The following is a 20,501-nucleotide window of genomic DNA, read 5'->3' on the forward strand; positions in this document are numbered from 1 at the left end:
TGTGCACCACTAACCACGAGATGGTAGTGTTTCACAAAACTATGACACGATCATGAACATCAATCACGTGGCCTATCAGTCGGTCAGCCAAATATTGCTCGACCCCACAGAACTTGATTTGAAATGTTTTGCTTTTGTTCAGTGTAGTTTTGCAGGTTTACGTCATGTATCTATCCATAACGCAGCGTATTCTCTGAAGTAAAACTTGTGTATTATGTATGACTGGCAGCATTATATTATGACTCTATAATGAAAAACCCAAACGACACACGTTCCATAGACATGATTCACTGAAACAGAGTCCTCTACAAACACACTGTGCCTCCCTCCTCTAACTCTACCTCCGCTGTAAACACACTCTCTGTCAAACCAGTTTGTCCTGTAGATTAACATAGCCAGGAAGAGGTATACTGCTGTATACTTTAAATGAAAGGCTCTTTTCAGCTCATGTGTAACATTTATATTATAAAAGACACGCTCAATCAAATTACAGTAATTTATTAAAAAGTAAACAGTCAATAATATTTGTACAAAACAATATAAACACAATATCACATTTCACAGTTCTAATCTAAATCTAAAAAGTGTAACTTTTCATGGCTGTAAAGCTCATCAATGAGCACCTACATGAATAATAAAAAATGCAATGCTATCAAATTAAAGTAATGATAGAAAATAGGCTAAAATATGGTTAATTACTTATGTTGCATTCAGGTTCCTGTATGTCCAGCAGAAACAAACAAGATAAAAAAGTCTGAGGTAAAATTTGTGTGTGGATGCATTTATCCTCATTTAGTGCATTTAAAGAGTGAGAAAAAAACGTATACCAGTGTAATGCTCCACGTTAACATTTCAAACGTATCATGTCAAAATTAATCCAATGATGTTTAATTAAAGACATTCATTAAAAAAAAAAAGAAAAAAGGCAACAAAAGCATACTTCACTTCCTGGATTTCGTTTGTTACTGCATTTGACTTTAAGTTCAGTTTCAGTGCACATAACATGTTAAAGCTGCTTTTCGCCTGCATATTAATGAATGTATTCCAGACCTTTTCCCTTATGTCCTTTAACAAATCAAGATGGTGGAGTTTAAAGATAACTATACTTAAACACAGTTAACAGTTAACTACTTTTCATCACACAAAATAAGTAAACTACCACTACTAAACTCTTTTTATGTAAAAGTTCTGTATTGGTGTGTAAATGTAAGTATGTACATATATATGTGTGCGCTTTTATCATAGGTATGTTCTCGCTGGGTTTGAGGACGTGTCCTCATTTTCGCTCTTGACGGATGAATTCTCTTCCATTTCTGCTCGTTTCAGTTGAGACTTTGTGGACGGCGCCTCACTGTATTCAGACTTTGTCGACCCCGGTCTTTTCATCTGAGACTTTGATGATGGAGCCCATGATCCTTCTGACCTCGAGCCCTGCTCAGCCCCGTCCTCCCAGGGAGGCCTTGTGTACACCGGAGGCTTTGTTGATGCTCCATCGTAGCTTCGAGACCTGGGAAGGACTCCGAGAGGCTGAGATGTTGCTGGTGGTACTCTGCTGCGTTGGGAGCCTGCCTGGGTGGACCCGTTGGAGGAACGAACCACCAAGTAACGGACAGAAGGGCTCTTGTCCTCATTGTGGGCTTTGAGGGGGCATGCTGAGCTGATGAACAAACCCCCTCCCAAGATAAGCAGGACGGACGCTCCCCAGCCGATGTAGATGCAAGCGCCAATCTCCCTCCGTTGAGCATCTATGGAGGCGCTGTAGAACTTCTTCACCACGGACCCGGCCGCCCACGATGTGGGGATCAAACACAGCAGCCCTGTGACGATCAAAATGGCTCCTGCTGCTACAGCCACCTTGCCTTTAACCCCGCCTCCTTCCTCATCCAAAAAGCGAGTGCACTTCCCTCCAATGAAGGCTAGAATGAGGCCCGCGCTTCCCGTAGTGATGGCAACGACGATGAGAGCCCTGGCGGCCTGCAGATCTGCGCTGAGAGCAAGAAGAGAGTCGTAAGGTTTACACTGGATCTGCCCCGTGCTCTGCGCCACACAGGTCATCCAGATGCCCTCCCAGATGGTCTGCGAGGTGACGATGGTGCTTCCCACGAAGGCCGTGACCCGCCACATGGGCAGTATGCAGCTGATGATGACCCCTGCCCAACCCAGGAGGCACAGGGCGCTGGCCAGCATCTGCATCCCCAAAGAGGCCATGACGTAGAGGTGGAGGGAAGGTCTCTGAAGGTGCTCGGGAAATCCTCACAGACCCTTGAAAAATGCTGTGATGCTTTTATTTTTCTCCTGGTGACACTTCTCTTGTATCTTTCTTTGTCAGTCAATGTGTGATGATGCCGTTTTCATAGCGTCAATCTTTTTCTTGCCTCAGTTGCTATGTTGTATCTGTCCCAGGAGCGCAGAGCCCTGTTTGACAATTGCAGTTGTCCGTCCAGCCTCCAGTAGCTTTAACTTGACTCCTGGTGTGTCTGTGTTCAGCCTTGGTTCATCTCTGTCCCTCCTCCTTCATATCCCTAAGTGCTTTTTCTCTCCTCCCCCTCTCTCTTTATTTCTCTACCTGAGAGTGTTCTTTCTCTTCTGTCACCTGAGCATCTGCCTGTGTGCTACTAGTCAGGTGTGGATGCACCACACCTACTCTATAGGGAAACCAAAGGGGGAGGAGGTTGACAGAAAAACAGAGAGGGAGAGAGAGAGGTAGCTGTGAAACCATGACATCATCTATTCCCTCCCTCATTATCTTTGTCTGACGAGATTATTTTGGAAACGATAAGCTTTGGATGAAGCAGAAACACTGACAGGCTTCTGGGTATTCAACATGTTGATGAGATGCACACTCATGAGGCGCAGCATCTTTTTCCTCACTCTGCTACAAACCATTTCTTTGCTGAAAACACTGGAATGGATGGCAAAAAAGGCAAAAAAGAGAATCAGATTTGATTCAAAAGTTAATACGTGTGTGTGTGTGTGTGTGTGCGTGTGTGTGCGTGTGTGTGTGTGTGTGTACACATCCTGCGTGCAGAATGTATTTGTGTAACAAAAGGAGAAAGATGTGAAACACAATCTCCTGGGAGAAAACCAGTTTCATTCTAGCAGTGGCTAAACCTGTTTGAAACATGCAAAACCACTCCCCCCCCTTACACACACACACACACACACACACACACACACACACACACACACACACACACACACACACACACTGCTTAACTATTTAATCAGGCTCAAAATAATCTTGCTGTCCTTGTAAAGTTCAGAGAGATACTTTTTGTGTCTATTCATTTTCACCCCCGCAACATTATAACAAACTACATTTTCATTTTTGCATAAATCATGTTTAAAGGACACAAGAAATCTCTTTCTTTTGTGCAAAAGTTTACAAACATGATACATGAAACAAGATAATAAATAAACATACACACAGTTATCACTCGGTCTCTTTGTTTATTTAGCAACGTTTATTTGGAAGGAAGCACACATTGTCACACAACCTGTTCGTAAGGATTCTGTCGTGTACACTTGAATCATCTCTGTGTCTGTTTTTCCCTTTGAAAAAACAAACACAGTGACGAGATGGAAAAGGACTCAAGAGAAACAAATGACTTAAATTTGAATCGTATACAATAATAGAGAGAAAAACATCAACCAAACACAATCTGAAGAAAATTCTCAATCATCATCAATACTCTAGTTTGATCAAGAGAGAGTAGAACGTATCGGGCTTAGACACACAACAGTAACTACACAGGCAGATGTCATATAAATATATAATGTGTTTAATATACAGCAGTCATGTTTTGAATCTCACAGGTCATGGAGAACATGTATGGGACTAATTAACAACATAAAACATATAAGAACTGTGCGAAAGTATTAATAATGATGTAAAATACAAAAACATTGTATATTCACATATAGAGGTAAAATAACTGCACATTTGACAACATATATGATTCTTGAGGATGTATGTAAGACTAAAACTTGCATCAAAAAAACATGCTTAAGTTACACACTCAAACTGCAAAAGTTCATATCTACTTTAGCCACTATATAAACGTTATTATTCTAAATGGTGGACTCATCTTCATGCGACAAACAGAAGGTGAAACTTGCATAAACTCTTTGTCTAATCTCTTTCCAACCGACTGTCCCAGTTGCTTCCTGCTGAACATCTAAACGTAGGCCGTGCTGCTGTGCTCAGAGCGAGCCTTGGCGTACTTCACATCATAATCCTTTTCTTCTCTCGGGGGACAGGAGGTGCACAGGAGGCCCCCTGTGGCGGTCCAGGAGACGGGGATACGCACCATGAGGCCTGCAATGATAAAGATGATTCCAGAAGCGATGGCCACTCTGCTCTTTTCCCTCTCGTCCTCCACAAAGTTGGTGCACTTGCCCCCGACCATGCCGAGAATGATCCCAAAGAGCCTGGCGATGATGCCGATGATGACGAGTGCTCTGGAAGCCTGCAGGTCTTGAGGTAAAGCCAGGAGAGAGTCGTAGACTTTGCACTGCATTTGACCTGTACTCTGGGTCACACAGTTCATCCATAGACCCTCCCAGATCACCTGAGAAGTGATGATGTTTGCACCAATGAAGGCTGTGACTTTCCAGGTGGGGAGAGCGCAGATGATGATGCTCCCCAGAAAGCCGATGACAGCCAGGACAAAACCCAGAATCTGTCTTCCACCAGACACCATGCTGAAACTCTGCCTTCAAAGAGGTCAGACTGTGTTGCAGAGAATTTGAGTATTTTACCTGTGAGGCAGAAAATGCAGCGGGGCGAGGTTTTTATTGCCCACTTAGAGATTAAAAACTGCTGCTATTACAACAGCAAGTATTTGTACTTTTATTTTAAACTGTTTTTCTCTTGGATTTCGACATGATATATTATGAAATAACTCAGAAAACTACATGCTAAACATGCAGTCCTAAAAATCTACCAAAGAAAATTAGATTCTTCGATTCTTCTTCAAAAATGTCCCTTCTCTTGATATAGATAAAAACAAATGTGAAACCTATTGCCTCTATTTTATTAAATGTGTGTTGAAAATGATTAAATATTATGATTATTGTTGCTGAAATAATAATAGTTCATATTGTTGGTATAATATATGTCTGGTATCCTCTTTTTCCACTTCTTCATGGAAGTTTATGATGTGTTAAAAGTTCAAACCTAAGACTCTATTTATTGTGTGCCTGCACCATATATATTTTATTGCATATTGTACATATTTAGATATCATATAGAAACGTTTGGCTGCACAGGAGGAGTTTGTAAGGCCGCTGCTTGTAAAACCAGAGCAACAAAAATCCCTCCAAAGAAAGTACTGAGAGAGTGAGCATTGATTAGCATGTAAACAGAAACAATCAGTGACCACAGTTAAGTGATTATAGTGCCAATCAACAATTCTCCCAATGATCCATGCAGATCCACCCATCCAGATTAGGGCATGCTGTAATAATATTCACTGTTGTGGTTCTGCTGGGACGTCACGCACCAGATTTGGCTTAATTTCCATAAATAAGACCTTTATTCGGGGAGGTATACTCATGCACTTGGGCTACTTGCTCGACCATCCTACTTGGCGTACGACGGTCCAACATCCTCGAGGTGTTTGGTCCAATAACATCAGACCTCAGAGTGGCCATGCGGGATGCAGAGTCGCTGTATTGAGTGTTGGTGCTGTACGGCATGTAGGAGTAGTAGGAAGGTGGGGTTCTCTCCTTCTCCCCACAGACGAAGCAGATCAGAGCACCGCCGAGCAGGAGCAGCACAGAGGAGGCCCAGCCTATGTAGATGGAGGAGCCCACCTCTCTCTTCAGGGCTGCAATTGCTAAAGGGTCATTGAAGATTAAGATGGTTGCTGCTGCTGACCAGCTGACTGAAATCAGGCACAGGATGCCGGCTAGGACACACAGAACTCCACCCAGCAGACGCACCTGGAGAAACAGAGGATATCAGTGATAATATACATCAATGATCAGTGAGTTTGTGCAGTTTTTTTGTGATTATATTATATTAAAAATGATTTTGACAGCCTAAGTTGTTGTTTGCAGTAAAATTATCACGGTGAAAATTCCTGTCAAAGTGTATTTTTTTATATTTTCAAACCCCACACGATATGAATACAACCTCAGCACCTTCTTTCTGGAGGAAGAGGCGGTCGGAGTCTCTAAGGGATCAGGTGGAGCGCCACTACAGTTGACTACGCCTCCTCCTCCGAGGGTAACAATGAAGCCCAGGAGGCCGGCGAGGATGGAGATCAATGTGAGGGCACGTCCAGCCTGAATATCAACGGTCAAAGTGATGGATTTTGTCTGTCTCTTGCACTGCATCTGACCTGTGGCCTGAAGGACACAGTGTAACCACAGACCATCCCACACCTAAAACAGAGACAGAGGGAACCTTCAGCGAGGTTTAAAAACTTGACAAGATGTTCATTAAAGGTGCAACGTGTAAGGTTTGACTAGAATTTAAGTGCAAATTATTTAAAAGATGAACTAGCAGAGGATGGCTCGGTACTACTTATTGCACCTTTAAGTTTTGAGGTGAGACCCATAAACTCTGATTTCATATTTATTGTAGTTTAAAAATGATTATAGTTTAAAAAAAATAATATAGCTCAATTATAATCTGTATTGTTGCAGAATTCAAAATTCAATTTAACGTCTTTTGTTTTTTTTTGCGAAGTTGTTAAAGTGAGTAGATTGAGCATTTCAATGTAATGCAATATTATACTGTGACACACATTAGTTTACATGACTCACGTTATATAGTCTTCACACTTTCACATTGATTCTCCGTGTGTTGCTGATTATAATTAACGTATTTACAGTCTGTAAGGTGTATTTGTTGTAATGGATACAACATGGTAGATTTGAACTTGTAGTATGTGAAATTAATTTCTCTGTATCGACTTACCGATTGTGCCGTGACAATATTTGCTCCCACAAAAGACGTCTCACGCCACATTGGTAGTCCACATGTCGTACACACTCCTAAAATACCCATCAGGACCAGTGCAAGACCCCCAATCTGCATGCCCTGCCCTCCCATTTAAAGATGTTCAGTTATGCAGCAATAAACTAAAACCAAAGCTAATTCACCAAATCCACTGTGACAGCAGAAAAAGCCTCTCTTGTCTTGTTTCTGCTGAAATAGATCGTAAGCTGCCCTCGTCAGCTGTTATGTTTTGCTGTAATGTTCAGTCAGATGACACAAAGATCAATAAAGACAGCGAACGTGGTCCAAAGAGAAGCATCTTGTGAGCTATCGGTAAATATACATATAGAGTATTCAAACACCTCTGAGCCAGAACCAGGTCAGGTTTTTCAGGCTTTTATACAAATGTTGATGTACAGCACAGAGGTTCTCAAAGTAGCATGTTTTCTTCTTCTCTTTCATATATCATATATCTCATATCTCTGGGGAGAATCCTTTTATATTAAGCTAATTTTGTAACTTGCACTAAGCTACAATTTCACAGTTGTTTTAAAAATAATAGTGTTAGATTGACAAAAAATGCAGAACTTATACAAATATACAAGGTGAATTTATTGGTTTGTTAAGATAAAAACATACAAACATTCATAGTTTCTTCCACTTGAAAAAACAAACGTCTTCCAGTGAAGTGAAACATTTTAGTTGTTACCTGTACCATTCAATTTATTTCACAACTTGCATGTGATAAGAGTAAAAATGACTTTTTATTAAGCTATTTCTGTTTCAAATTCTGAAGGTTTTACGCTCAAAATCCCTAAAACAAGAACGAAACTGACGGTTAAAAAATACTGTTTAAGATTATGATAAAACCAATCGTCTTTAAAAGGTCTTAAAAACTGATTATTCTTGCATCATTCATAATATATTATGCACAAACTAAAACTAATCACATAAACATAGCTTAACAGTTAACATCCTATAATATCACATTATACAATTATTGGCTTAACAAGACTTCATTTTTTCATTCTTCACTTTGAAAAAAAACAAACACTGCATGCCCTGGTCATGTAATTTACTATATTGAATATGCTACACACTTAATATATTACACAGATTAGTTTGAAAATGTCAGTATAGTGAATTTAACAAAGGTTGAAATGAATATTGAAAAAGAAGCTTTGATCCAAGTCCATCACAGTAAACACATTACTGTGCATTTTCAACTACAGTATGTATTTGACGTATGACGCCGTGTACTCTCCTCCTCTCATCGTCCTCGGCATCTGTAGGTGCTACACAACACCCCTCCTCCAATGATGAGCAGAACTCCAGACGCCCAGCCCACATATATGGAAGCCCCGAGTTCTCCCCTCCTCTCCGAGGTGGGCAGGGGGTTGTAGAAACCTGTGATGATGCTGTGAGCCGACAAGCTGACAGGAATAACACACAGGAGGCCTGCTAATATAAACACCACACCCCCAGCCACGCCGATATTAGCTTTGTACAGCCGGTCGGCACGAAAGAAGTTGGTGCAGTGGGCCCCGACCACAGTGAGCCCGATGGCCACCATGCTGACAGCGATGGAGACGCAGATCAGAGCCCTGGAAGCCTGCAGATCCTGTGGTAAAGCCAGAATGGAATCGTAGGCTTTACATTGTGACTGACCCGTGCTCTGTATGACACAATTCATCCATAAACCTTCCCAGAAGACCTGAGAGGTGATGATGCTTGCCCCAACAAAGGCAGTCACCTTCCACATGGGCAGTGCGCAGATAACGATGGTGCCAAGAAAGCCGATGATTGCCAAACACACACCAACGAGCTGGGTCTGCATTTTGCCAAAAAACAAATCCAAGGCATGTGTTTTAGTTTACCACAAAGTTAAAGATAGCAACAAAATCTAGTTGAGCCGACAATTATTTTTAACACAAGCTTTCACTCGGCTGTAAACGCAGCAGTGGCTGTGTTTTGCTTTGTGGTTTTCCGCTGCAGGTATGTGAAGACAAAACAGGGAGGGGACTTTGCTAGTTTGTGGATCGAGTTTCCTGCTTGTCCTGATTCCTGCTCACAATGAACACTTGTGAGCAAGGAGGAGGAGAAAGCTGCTAGCAAAAGCATTCATGTATGAAAGACCGACACAAAACAAAAGGCTATAATCACAATTTTTATATGGATTGAAGCACCAATTTTAGCCATTTACAGAAAAAGCAAGTTTAGACTTTAAATAATCATTTTAAATGCCGAGATCTGAAATGAATGCTTGGACAGTTTCTAAATAAGCATCTTACCTGTAGGCCTACAGAGCCTAGGGGGGAACTAAACACGCTGAAGAAAGAGTATGTTCAATTTATGCTCACCAGTGTAAGAAACTAGAATAGTTGAAGATATTTTTATTAGTGTCATCCTCATTTAAGAAAACATACTGCAGATGTAAAAGCTTCTTGAATACTGGAGTGAATTGTTTCATCTCTAAATCAATTATAGCTATAGTTTAGCTATAGACCTTTTGCTTCCATAACTTGATCAATAACTTGCCTTTACAGGGAATATGAAGCCACAGCAAGCAGCCGGTTAGCTTAGCACAAAGCCTGCAATTAGTGCCAGGCTATGTGCTAAACTAAGCTAACTAGTGAAATACCTAGCATGTGCATACTGTTTGAAAGACCTGTAGAAAAAGCCCCACTAAAAGATATTCCTGAGGCAGACTAGATCCAACACTGATGCAAATGAAAGTCTATCATGAAGCGTCAAGTGACTTGCTGAAATACTTGACCCGCCTTATGGGCTGAAAATAAAAGTTAAACTGACCAAAGCCACCATTTTGAAACCCTTGTATTCACTTGAAACTAGTCAGCATTCACCCCCCTCCCCCATACAAAAAGGAAAGCGTGTTAATTATGATATTAAAATTTTTATTTAAATAAAATTAGTAAAACATTTGAAATCATAAGTTAAGACTTTAAAACATTAAGAGTTCCGTCCAGTTTCCTAGAGGAAGACAGGTATCCAGACATTTTAAACATAGGCGCCTCTGCTGGCTGCTGAACGTGGGGCTGAATATTTCGCAGAGTATCCTCTATCCTTATTCTTCGGACACTGGCAGCAGAGAAGTGCACCTCCAAGCAACAGAAGTCCTGATGACGCCCAACCGATGAACAGCGACGCCCCGAGCTCCCTCCTCTGTGCATCGATCATAGTGGGGTTGTAGAAGTTTCTGATGATAGTGTTGGCAGACCAGGACACAGGGATCAGGCACAGTATACTACCAACTATGAAGAACACGCCCGCAGCAATGGCCACCTTGCTCTTGGCCCCCTCATCTTCGATGCAGTTGGTGCATTTTCCCCCTACGACAGCGAGCATGATTCCCATGAAGACGACCAGGATGGAGATCACAACCAGGGCCCGGGCAGCTTGCAAGTCAGCGGGAAGAGCCAGCAGGGAGTCGTAGACCTTGCACTGCATCTGTCCAGTGCTCTGCATCACACAGTTCATCCACAGGCCCTCCCAAAAGGTCTGCGCCGTCACAATGTTGGTCCCAATGAAAGCAGACACCTTCCACATGGGCAGGGCGCAGATGATGATATCTCCCAGAAAGCCGACGCTTGCCAAAAAGATGGCCAAAATCTGGAGCCCTGCAGATGCCATGTTTTGTCGATAGTTGAGCAGAAGCAACAATGAAATATAAGGATTAGAGTTCTCCTCTGAAGCTTTTAAACCCACATGGTAGGCCGTGGTCTCTCCTGATTGGTTGTTCAAAATTATTCAAGTTGAAAACACCTGTGGTCATTAAGTTAATCCCATACTGTCAACCACACACTGGTAGAAGTTGACATGTGATGGTTTGTGGAGGGTTTTGGGGAGATTGCAGCTTTCCACATATCAAATGTTTGCTTCAAATACAAATATAAACTCAAACAATCACTTCGGAAATACCTCCAACAATTAACATCCATGTTTCATTTAAAAATCTGAAATATTCTCTAATTATTTTTCTCCTGTTTATTTATTCTCTTGATTTGTGACATTTAAAACTGAAAGTAAAATATATTCAAGACCTGGAGCAATGTCTTAGGTACATTTCTAGATGTGACTTTTGTTTAAAGTGCATGTGATGATTTCTTTCTGGCTTTCATCTGAACCAGACAAGAAATAAGACACAGACATTTATCTTTACTGCCTGGGTGCTAAATTCTCAAAACACTTAAAAATGTTTTCCTGTTTTATATTTTGAAGTGTCTGTAAAGACCATGGACATTACATTTTATTTATCGTGGCCTGCTTACCAACTTATTTTATTATTAATTTACCAGTGCAGCAATTAAGCTAAGTGATTCCACCTGTGCTGATTAACCAGTGAGCCGAGCTGGCCTGAGGGATGTACTGCAAAGCAAGTTACTGTAATCAGAGATAATGGGTATCAGGACGGTGGTTATCAACTGTCCTGTTAACCCAGGTCTCCTCATCAGGCTCTGTGCTTGTTCTCATAAAAGGCGGCGTCTAGTGTTTCTTTTGACACTTTTACCACACAAAATGGACTGATCACGTGTCGCTTATTTTAAAGCATAGGTCTTCAACACGAGGGTCCGAGGAGGTACTGCAGGGGGGGTCTCAAAATTGTTTGTAGATAAAGCAAAAAAAAATGCTACACCAGTTTGGGGGTCCTTGGTTTAAAGGATCTGAACCACTATCTGAAACACTCACGTGGTATCGATCGGCAGCGAGGCATTCGGATGTCATCAATGACGTAATTTTTGCAAAAGCGATACAAGCCTCGATACGCGCTTCCCAGAAAACTTCCTGGATTACTCGACACATGCTCTGAAGCCTCGGCACAGCACGTAACATCACTGCTAACTAGTATGACACGTGAAATATCTTGTTGGTGGGTGTGCACATGAAAGAAATATATATATATATATATATATATATATATATATATATATATATATATATATATATATATATATATATATATATATATATATATATATATATATATATATATATATATATATATATATATATATATATATATATATATATACTTTGTTTTTCTCTTAAAGTAACAAGACATTTTAGATTTGCACGGGCCTTGACAAAACCAAAACACGATAAGCTGGTAAAATACTAGTAATGAAATGAATGATTAAAGGACCAGCTGGTGTGAAAATGTACCTTTTAAAGTATTTCCTGTGATAGATATACATTACTAAATATGTTCAGCTGCAACAGCTTTGACCAGTCAGTCATTTAATTCATTTACTACTTGATACTTCTATCAATGTTTGCTAAATATGTTGAATTCACTTTATGAGTTTCTCTTTTCTAATAGTGGCAATGTTGTGGTGCACCACACATGGAAAGTTATTTCACTCGCCCTGCTGGGGACAGACCCTCAGGCCACAGAGGCAGTGGAAACTGGACTTCAACAAGCATCTCTATTCCTCACCCTGCATTTCTAGAGGGCTGCAATAAAATGCCTTTGTGTTGGCGTCTGTGGTTAAGGATAGTGGGTTGTGATTGCTGCCACGCAGCAGATGTTAAATGTTGGGAACTCTGTACACATTTTAGTTCTAGTTTTCTCCCGAGTTGTTGACCTTTTGACCTCATGCACATTTATAGTTTCTTTATTTCTTCTGAGTACCTTAGTTTGTTTGGTGCTTCCTGTTTTGGTTAATGAACTTTTTATATTGTTAGGCCAATTGTCTTTCTTGGATGTATAAAAATGTAATAAATGCATTCTTTATAAATTCATATTAAACTGCTGGTTCAAAACAATTATATAAACTGGCATCATGTCTTTATGAATGATTTGGTATTACTGCTACAACTTGAGCTCAAGGTTTACACCATTTTTAACCGGGCTAGCAGCATGGTTCCAGAGGTGGTCATGGTCGGTCCACCTGAAATCTCAAACTATGGAATGGATTGCCATAAAAATTTGTCCACGTCATCCCCAGAGGATGAATTCTACCGACTCTGGTGTTTCCCTTCCTCTAGTGCCACCAGCAGGTCAAGTTTTCACTTAGCCAGCCAAACATCTCAACATCTACTGGATTGATGGACTCAGTTATTTCCAGACAATGAATCCTAATGACTTTGTTGATCCTCTGGCTTTTCCTTTAGCACCACAATTAAATTAAATGTATAATCTATCCAACACTTTTGTTTATGACTACTTGCAAAACATGACATTTCAAATCAAACCTATCGTTTCTTACCTGTAGTGCGATTTATGCATCGAGATCGTTTTGAGAGTTTGAGATATAATTGAACTAGATGGCACCGGAAGCAGCACTAAATCTTATTCAACTCTACAGCAATGTCTTTCCAGAAATTACCTACATTTCACAAAATAATCCAGACACGAGTAATGAATGCAGAACAGTTTCCAAATAAGCATCCTACCTGTGGGCCTACAGGTAGGGGAATTAAACACTGAACACACTGAAGAAAGAGTAGATGTTCAATTAATGCTCGGTGTGAGAAACTAGAATAGTTGATATTTCTATTAGTTTGATCCTAATTTAAGAAAACATACTTCAGATGAATCGGTTTCTTACATACTGGAGTGAATTGTTTAATCTCTAAACCAATTACAGCTATAGACCTTTTGCTTTTACAGTAAATATGAAGCCACAGCAAGCAGCCGGTTAGCTTAGCACAAAGTCTGCAATTAGTTCCAGGCTATGTGCTAAACTAAGCTAATCAGTGAAACAGCTAGCACTTGTGATGTTAGAAAGACCTATGGAAGAAAAAACCCCACAAAGATGTTCCTGAGGCAGATTAGATACAACACTGATGTAAATGCAAGTGTAATCTCAATACTCAATTTACACAGTAAATAAATTAGTGATTTCTTGCATTGTACATGCTAGCTCCTTTGGACACTTGTTAGTAACACCTGGCACACCTACCACATGTGAACAAACATACTGAATCAGTTGCAAAAATGCTTTTTGAAGGTTAATCACAACCCTGACAAGTTGAAGACCGGTGACATTATTCAGCCACAACTTCAGACCCTTAAATCATGAAGCGTCAAGTAACTTGCTGAAATACTTGACCCGCCTTATGGGCTGAAAAAAGAAAATGTTTTACTAACCAAAGCCATCATTTTGAAACCCTTGTATTCACTTGAAACAAGTCAGCATTCACCCCCCCCCCCCCCCTCCCCCATACAAAAAGGAAAGAGTGTTAATTATGAGATTACATTTTTTATTTAAATAAAATGAGTAAAAACATTTGAAATCATAAGTTAAGACTTTAAAACATTAAGAGTTCCATCCAGTTTCCTAGAGGAAGACAAGTATCCAGACATTTTAAACATAGGCGTCTCTGCTGGCTGCTGAACGTGGGGCTGAATATTTCGCAGAGTATCCTCTATCCTTATTCTTCGGACACTGGCAGCAGAGAAGTGCACCTCCAAGCAACAGAAGTCCTGATGATGCCCAACCGATGAACAGCGACGCCCCGAGCTCCCTCCTCTGTGCATCGATCATAATGGGGTTGTAGAAGTTTCTGATGATAGTGTTGGCAGACCAGGACACAGGGATCAGGCACAGTATACTACCAACTATGAAGAACACGCCCGCAGCAATGGCCACCTTGCTCTTGGCCCCCTCATCTTCGATGCAGTTGGTGCATTTTCCCCCTACGACAGCGAGCATGACTCCCATGAAGACGACCAGGATGGAGATCACAACCAGGGCCCGGGCAGCTTGCAAGTCAGCGGGAAGAGCCAGCAAGGAGTCGTAGACCTTGCACTGCATCTGTCCAGTGCTCTGCATCACACAGTTCATCCACAGGCCCTCCCAAAAGGTCTGCGCCGTCACAATGTTGGTCCCAATGAAAGCAGACACCTTCCACATGGGCAGGGCGCAGATGATGATATCTCCTAGAAAGCCGACGCTTGCCAAAAAGACGGCCAAAATCTGGAGCCCTGCAGATGCCATGTTTTGTCGATAGTTGAGCAGAAGCAACAATGAAATATAAGGATTAGAGTTCTCCTCTGAAGCTTTTAAACCCACATGGTAGGCCGTGGTCTCTCCTGATTGGTTGTTCAAAATTGTTCAAATTGAAAACACCTGTGGTCAGAGATAATGGGTATCAGGACGGTGGTTATCAACTGTACTGTTAACCCAGGTCTCCTCATCAGGCTCTGTGCTTGTTCTCATAAAAGGCGACGTCTAGTGTTTCTTTTGACACTTTTACCACACAAAATGTACTGATCACGTGTCGCTTATTTGGAACAGGTTATTACAGATAGCTATATAGATTACAAACATTGTTCAGGACGGTGGTTATCAACTGTCCTGTTAACCCAGGTTTTCTTCATGAAGCGGGCTTTAACCAAGATTTTGCCAAAAGAATCTGTATTCACGGAGACGTCTGTGTTTTATACGTTAAAGGTCAATAAAGAGTTTGACAGACTACCAGGAATGGTTAGCAAATGGAGTAAACCAGTTGAAGGGCCACAGGGGCCCATTGTTGATCTCATGCTTTCAAAATATGGCCCTGATAGTTTAAACATTTACCAGAATGGTGTGCCAATGTTATTTTATCTGCTATTTTCATATTATTTTAATTATTTTTTATAATGTTACTTCAGACTCATTTACATCAACACTGTGATTATTGTACTGTAAATGCTCTTATTCTAATCTTGTACTAATTGTTATGTCTTTGCTGTGAAGCACTTTGGGCTGCAATTCTTGTATGAAAGGTGCTATACAAATAAAGCTTATTATTATTATCAGGGTATGTGCTTTGCTCTCATAAAAGGCGGCGTTTAGTGCATCTTTTTACTCTTCTACCACACAAAATGGACGTGCCATTTATTTGGAACAGGTTATTAGGGATAGTGATATAGATTACAAATACTGTTGCGGCAAATAAGGCACACGCTTGATTTTATGTACTTATAGGACACATGAAAAATCTTGTTGGTGGTTGTGCACATTTTGAAAAAAATAGAAAATACTTTGTTTTTCTCTTTTAAATTAGCAAGACATTTTAGATTTGCACGGGCCTTGACAAAACCAAAACACGATAAGCTGGTAAAATACTAGTAATGAAATGAATGATTAAAGGACCAGCTGGTGTGAAAATATGCTTTTTAAAGTATTTCCGGTGATAGATATACATTACCAAATATGTTCAGCTGCAACAGCTTTGACCAGTCAGTCATTTAATTCATTTACTACTTGATACTTCTATCAATGTTTGCTAAATATGTTGAATTCACTTTATGAGTTTCTCTTTTCTAATAGTGGCAATGTTGTGGTGCACCACACATGGAAAGTTATTTCACTCGCCCGCTGGGGACAGACCCTCAGGCCACAGAGGCAGTGGAAACTGGACTTCAACAAGCATCTCTATCCTCACCCTGCATTTTTATAGAGGGCTGCAATAAAATGCCTTTGTGTTGGCGTCTGTGGTTAAGGATAGTGGGTTGTGATTGCTGCCACGCAGCAGATGTTAAATGTTGGGAACTCTGTACACATTTTAGTTCTAGTTTTCTCCCGAGTTGTTGACCTTCTGACCTCATGCACATTTATATTTAGTTTATTTCTTCTGAGTACCTTAGTTTGTTTGGTGCTTCCCGTTTAGGTTAATGACATTTTTACATTGCTAGGCCAATCGTCTTTTGTCTTTGTAAAAATTAAATACATGCAGTCTGTATACATTCATGTTAAACTGCTGGTTCAAAACTATTATATAAACTGGTGTCATGTCTTTACACATAAAAGTTCTCCTTTTTTTTGATGTTCAGGGTTAATTTTAGTCATGTTTTGGTATTACTGCTACTGCCAGCAAAGAATCTCAACATCTACTAGATTGATGGACTCCGTTATTTCCAGACAATGAATCCTAATGACTTTGTGGATCTTCTGGTTTTTCCTTTAGCACCATAATTTAATTTATAATCTGTCCAATACTTATTTAGGTTTACGGCTACTTGCGAAACATGACATTTACCTTGGCCTCTGTTGTATTTTGTGCTAATTAGGAAATATTAACATGGTAAACTAAGATGATAAACATTCTTAAAAAGGGGCAGTTAACCACAAAATCAGACAAATAGTTTCTTACCTGTAGTGCCATTTATGAATCTAAATTGTTTAATTGTAAGTTTCCGAAGTGTCGGAGATATAATGGAACTGGAAGCACCAAAAACAAATATATTTGACAACGCCACAATGTCTTTCCAGAAATCATGACCTAAATTTCACAAAATAATCCACAGACCTGCGTGATTAATGCAGGACAGTTTCTAAATAAACATGCTACCTGTAGGCTGCTGGCCTGGGGAAACTAAACACGCTGAAGAAAGAATAGATGTTCAATTCATGCTCACCAGTGTGAGAAACTAGAATAGTTGAAGCTATTTCTATTGTTGTGATCCTGGTTTAAGAAAACATACTGCAGATGAATCATCTTCATGAATTGTTTAATCTCTACAGCTATAGAACTTTTGCTTTTTTACAGAGAGAACGCGCGAGTTTAAAAAAATATTTACATGAAGCCACAGCAAGCAGCCGGTTAGTTTAACACAAAGCCTGCAATAAGTGCCAGGCTATGTGCTAAACTAAGCTAAGCAGTGAAACAGCTAGCATGCATCTGCCAAGAGAAAGATCTATGGAAGAAAAACCACCACAAATATATTTCCTGACGCAGATTAAATACAACACTGATGCTCATCCATATTAATTAATCTTCAAAATCTGAATTTACTGCTCACATTAAATGAGTTAGTGATTTCTTGCATTGTACATGCTAGTTCCTTTGGACACTTGTTAGTAACACCTGGCTGTGCTTTTCCTACCATGTGTGAACAAAGGCATACTGAATCAGTTGCAAACATGCTTTTTGAAGGTTATTCACAACCCTGACAAGTTGAAGACCGGTGACATCATTCAGCCACAACTTCAGACCCTTAAATCATGAAGCTTCAAGTAACTTGCTGCAATACTTGACCCGCCTTATGGGCTGAAAAAGAGTTCTAACCAAAGCCACCATTTTGAAACCTTTGTATTCACTTGAAACTAGTCACCCTCCTCCCCCCCCTTGACAAAAGGAAAGTGTGTGATTAGGAGATTACAATTTATTTAAATAATAAAATCATTAACACATTTGAAATCATAAGTTAAGACTATAAAACATTCCTATATACACATTCCTAACACTATAAAAGTTTCCTAGAGGAAGATAAGTATCCAGACATTTTAAACATAGGCGTCGCCGCTGGCTGCTGAACGTGGGGCTGAATATTTCGCAGAGTATCCTCTATCCTTAGGACACTGGCAGCAGAGAAGTGCACCTCCAATCAACAGAAGTCCTGATGATGCCCAACCGATGAACAGCGACGCCCCGAGCTCCCTCCTCTGTGCGTCGATCATAGTGGGGTTGTAGAAGTTTCTGATGATAGCGTTGGCAGACCAGGACACAGGAATCAGGCACAGTATACTACCAACTATGAAGAACACGCCCGCAGCAATGGCCACCTTGCTCTTGGCCCCCTCATCTTCGATGCAGTTGGTGCATTTTCCCCCTGCGACAGCGAGCATGATTCCCATGAAGACGACCAGGATGGAGATCACAACCAGGGCCCGGGCAGCTTGCAAGTCAGCGGGAAGAGCCAGCAGGGAGTCGTAGACCTTGCACTGCATCTGTCCAGTGCTCTGCATCACACAGTTCATCCACAGGCCCTCCCAAAAGGTCTGCGCCGTCACAATGTTGGTCCCAATGAAAGCAGACACCTTCCACATGGGCAGGGCGCAGATGATGATATCTCCCAGAAAGCCGATAGTTGCCAAAAAGACGGCCAAAATCTGGAGCCCTGCAGATGCCATGTTTTGTCGATAGTTGAGCAGAAGCAACAATGAAATATAAGGATTAGAGTTCTCCTCTGAAGCTTTTAAACCCACATGGTAGGCCGTGGTCTCTCCTGATTGGTTGTTCAAAATTATTCAAGTTGAAAACACCTGTGGTCATTAAGGTTAATCCCATACTGTCAACCACACACTGGTAGAAGTTGACATGTGATGGTTTGTGGAGGGTTTTGGGGAGATTGCAGCTTTCCACATATCAAATGTTTGCTTCAAATACAAATATAAACTCAAACAATCACTTCGGAAATACCTCCAACAATTAACATCCATGTTTCATTTAAAAATCTGAAATATTCTCTATTTATTTTTCTCCTGTTTATTTCTTCTCTTGATTTGTGACATTTAAAAACTGAAAGTAAAATATAATCAAAACATGGATACATTTCTCGATGTGACTTTTGTTTAAAGTGCATGTGATAGTTTGTAATGCTACTTGTTTGTTTTCCTCTAACACATGTGGATATATATTTGAAACAAATCAAATGTTCTACTTTTCTCACTGTCCTATAATTAATCCATTATTTGTTGACAGTGATTCAAAAAATATATGACATTCATACTTTAAACAAAGTTAATATGGGCTATAAGTTTTTCATGTTTGAACTTTTTACAACTTCTCTATTAGACATTTACTGTTGCAGGCTTTTGAAAGAACCACAGTGCTTAAGCTTCTTTTTTTCCTCAGAGCTCTGCTGGGGCACCAGAGGGCCTCTTTGTAGAAGAGAAAAACCTCTGAACTCAAAGGCAGCATGATGGATGTTTATATCTGAGCATTGAAGCCAAAGCCCATTAAGAGGAGGGGGCTACTCAGGGGCATCTGTAGGTCATATAAAACTTCTGCGCAGTGAGAAAGCTTTTAGTTGGCAGCCCAGTGAAGAACTGAAACAGAGCAAGAAAGAGAAGGACCATCAAACAGCAATGGTATCTTTAGGGCTGCAGATTCTGGGCGTCGGGCTGGCGGTGCTTGGATGGATTGGAAACATACTGATCTGTATGCTGCCCCTGTGGAAGGTGTCTGCTTTCATTGGGAACAACATTGTGGTGGCTCAGACCATCTGGGAAGGACTGTGGATGAGCTGCGTGGTGCAGAGCACCGGCCAGATGCAGTGCAAAGTCTACGACTCCCTGCTGGCCCTGCCCCCGGACCTCCAGGCGGCTCGGGCTATGGTGGTCATCGCCATCCTGTTCTCTCTGTTCGGCCTGCTGCTCTCTGTGGTCGGAGGGAAATGCACCACCTGCATTGGGGACAAGGCAGCAAAAGCCAAAGTAGCCATCGCCGCAGGTGTTTTCTTCATGCTGAGTGGGGCTCTCTGTCTGGTGACTGTGTCTCTGCCTGCTAACACTATCATAAAGGACTTCTACAACCCCATGGTTTCTGACGCCCAGAGGAGGGAGCTGGGTGCGTGTTTGTACATGGGCTGGGGAGCATCAGGACTACTGCTGGTCGGTGGCGCTCTTCTCTGTTGTCAGTGCCCGTCAGGAGGAGACCGCTATAATGGAGCAAAGTACTCCGCGCCTAAATCCACAACACCCGGGAAGGAATTTGTCTGAATTGCTGCAAACATCTCAAGCAGAGGCAGCAGCTGACTCTACATACAGTACAAATCTGTCGCTTATCAAATTGTGATTTGCATTGTGACTAACTTTGACTA

At 41.0% G+C, this 20,501-nt stretch overlaps 7 protein-coding genes across 7 annotated transcripts; 1 reads left to right on the forward strand and 6 right to left on the reverse strand.

The window, feature by feature from the left end:
• Positions 1-1,239: 1,239 nt before the first annotated feature.
• On the reverse strand, positions 1,240-2,208 carry LOC115018875 (claudin-4-like). The gene has a single exon (XM_029448121.1). It carries the CDS (start codon positions 2,206-2,208, stop codon positions 1,240-1,242), a length of 969 nt encoding a protein of 322 aa, XP_029303981.1.
• A 1,970-nt stretch (positions 2,209-4,178) lies between these two features.
• Positions 4,179-4,703, reverse strand: LOC115018890 (claudin-4-like). The gene has a single exon (XM_029448145.1). The coding sequence runs from the start codon at positions 4,701-4,703 to the stop codon at positions 4,179-4,181; it is 525 nt and encodes a 174-aa protein (XP_029304005.1).
• An 811-nt stretch (positions 4,704-5,514) lies between these two features.
• On the reverse strand, positions 5,515-7,063 carry LOC115018782 (claudin-4-like). The gene is made up of 3 exons (XM_029447997.1): positions 6,929-7,063; positions 6,148-6,390; positions 5,515-5,946 (listed from the first exon to the last, which is right to left on the reverse strand). The coding sequence occupies exons 1-3, from the start codon at positions 7,061-7,063 to the stop codon at positions 5,515-5,517; spliced, it is 810 nt and encodes a 269-aa protein (XP_029303857.1).
• A 605-nt stretch (positions 7,064-7,668) lies between these two features.
• LOC115018719 (claudin-4-like) lies at positions 7,669-8,786 on the reverse strand. Its single transcript, XM_029447904.1, has one exon. It carries the CDS (start codon positions 8,784-8,786, stop codon positions 8,220-8,222), a length of 567 nt encoding a protein of 188 aa, XP_029303764.1. The 3' UTR covers positions 7,669-8,219.
• Positions 8,787-9,847: 1,061 nt separating this feature from the next.
• LOC115018718 (claudin-like protein ZF-A89) lies at positions 9,848-10,644 on the reverse strand. The gene has a single exon (XM_029447903.1). It carries the CDS (start codon positions 10,598-10,600, stop codon positions 9,968-9,970), a length of 633 nt encoding a protein of 210 aa, XP_029303763.1. The 5' UTR covers positions 10,601-10,644; the 3' UTR covers positions 9,848-9,967.
• A 3,512-nt stretch (positions 10,645-14,156) lies between these two features.
• Positions 14,157-18,846, reverse strand: LOC115018628 (claudin-like protein ZF-A89). Its single transcript, XM_029447728.1, has 2 exons — positions 18,279-18,846; positions 14,157-14,378 (listed from the first exon to the last, which is right to left on the reverse strand). The coding sequence occupies exons 1-2, from the start codon at positions 18,808-18,810 to the stop codon at positions 14,278-14,280; spliced, it is 633 nt and encodes a 210-aa protein (XP_029303588.1). The 5' UTR covers positions 18,811-18,846; the 3' UTR covers positions 14,157-14,277.
• A 918-nt stretch (positions 18,847-19,764) lies between these two features.
• On the forward strand, positions 19,765-20,400 carry LOC115018723 (claudin-4-like). Its single transcript, XM_029447906.1, has one exon. The coding sequence runs from the start codon at positions 19,768-19,770 to the stop codon at positions 20,398-20,400; it is 633 nt and encodes a 210-aa protein (XP_029303766.1). The 5' UTR covers positions 19,765-19,767.
• Positions 20,401-20,501: the final 101 nt, after the last annotated feature.

The sequence above is a fragment of the Cottoperca gobio genome, chromosome 14, assembly GCF_900634415.1.
Source record: "Cottoperca gobio chromosome 14, fCotGob3.1, whole genome shotgun sequence".
Lineage (NCBI taxonomy): Eukaryota > Metazoa > Chordata > Actinopteri > Perciformes > Bovichtidae > Cottoperca > Cottoperca gobio.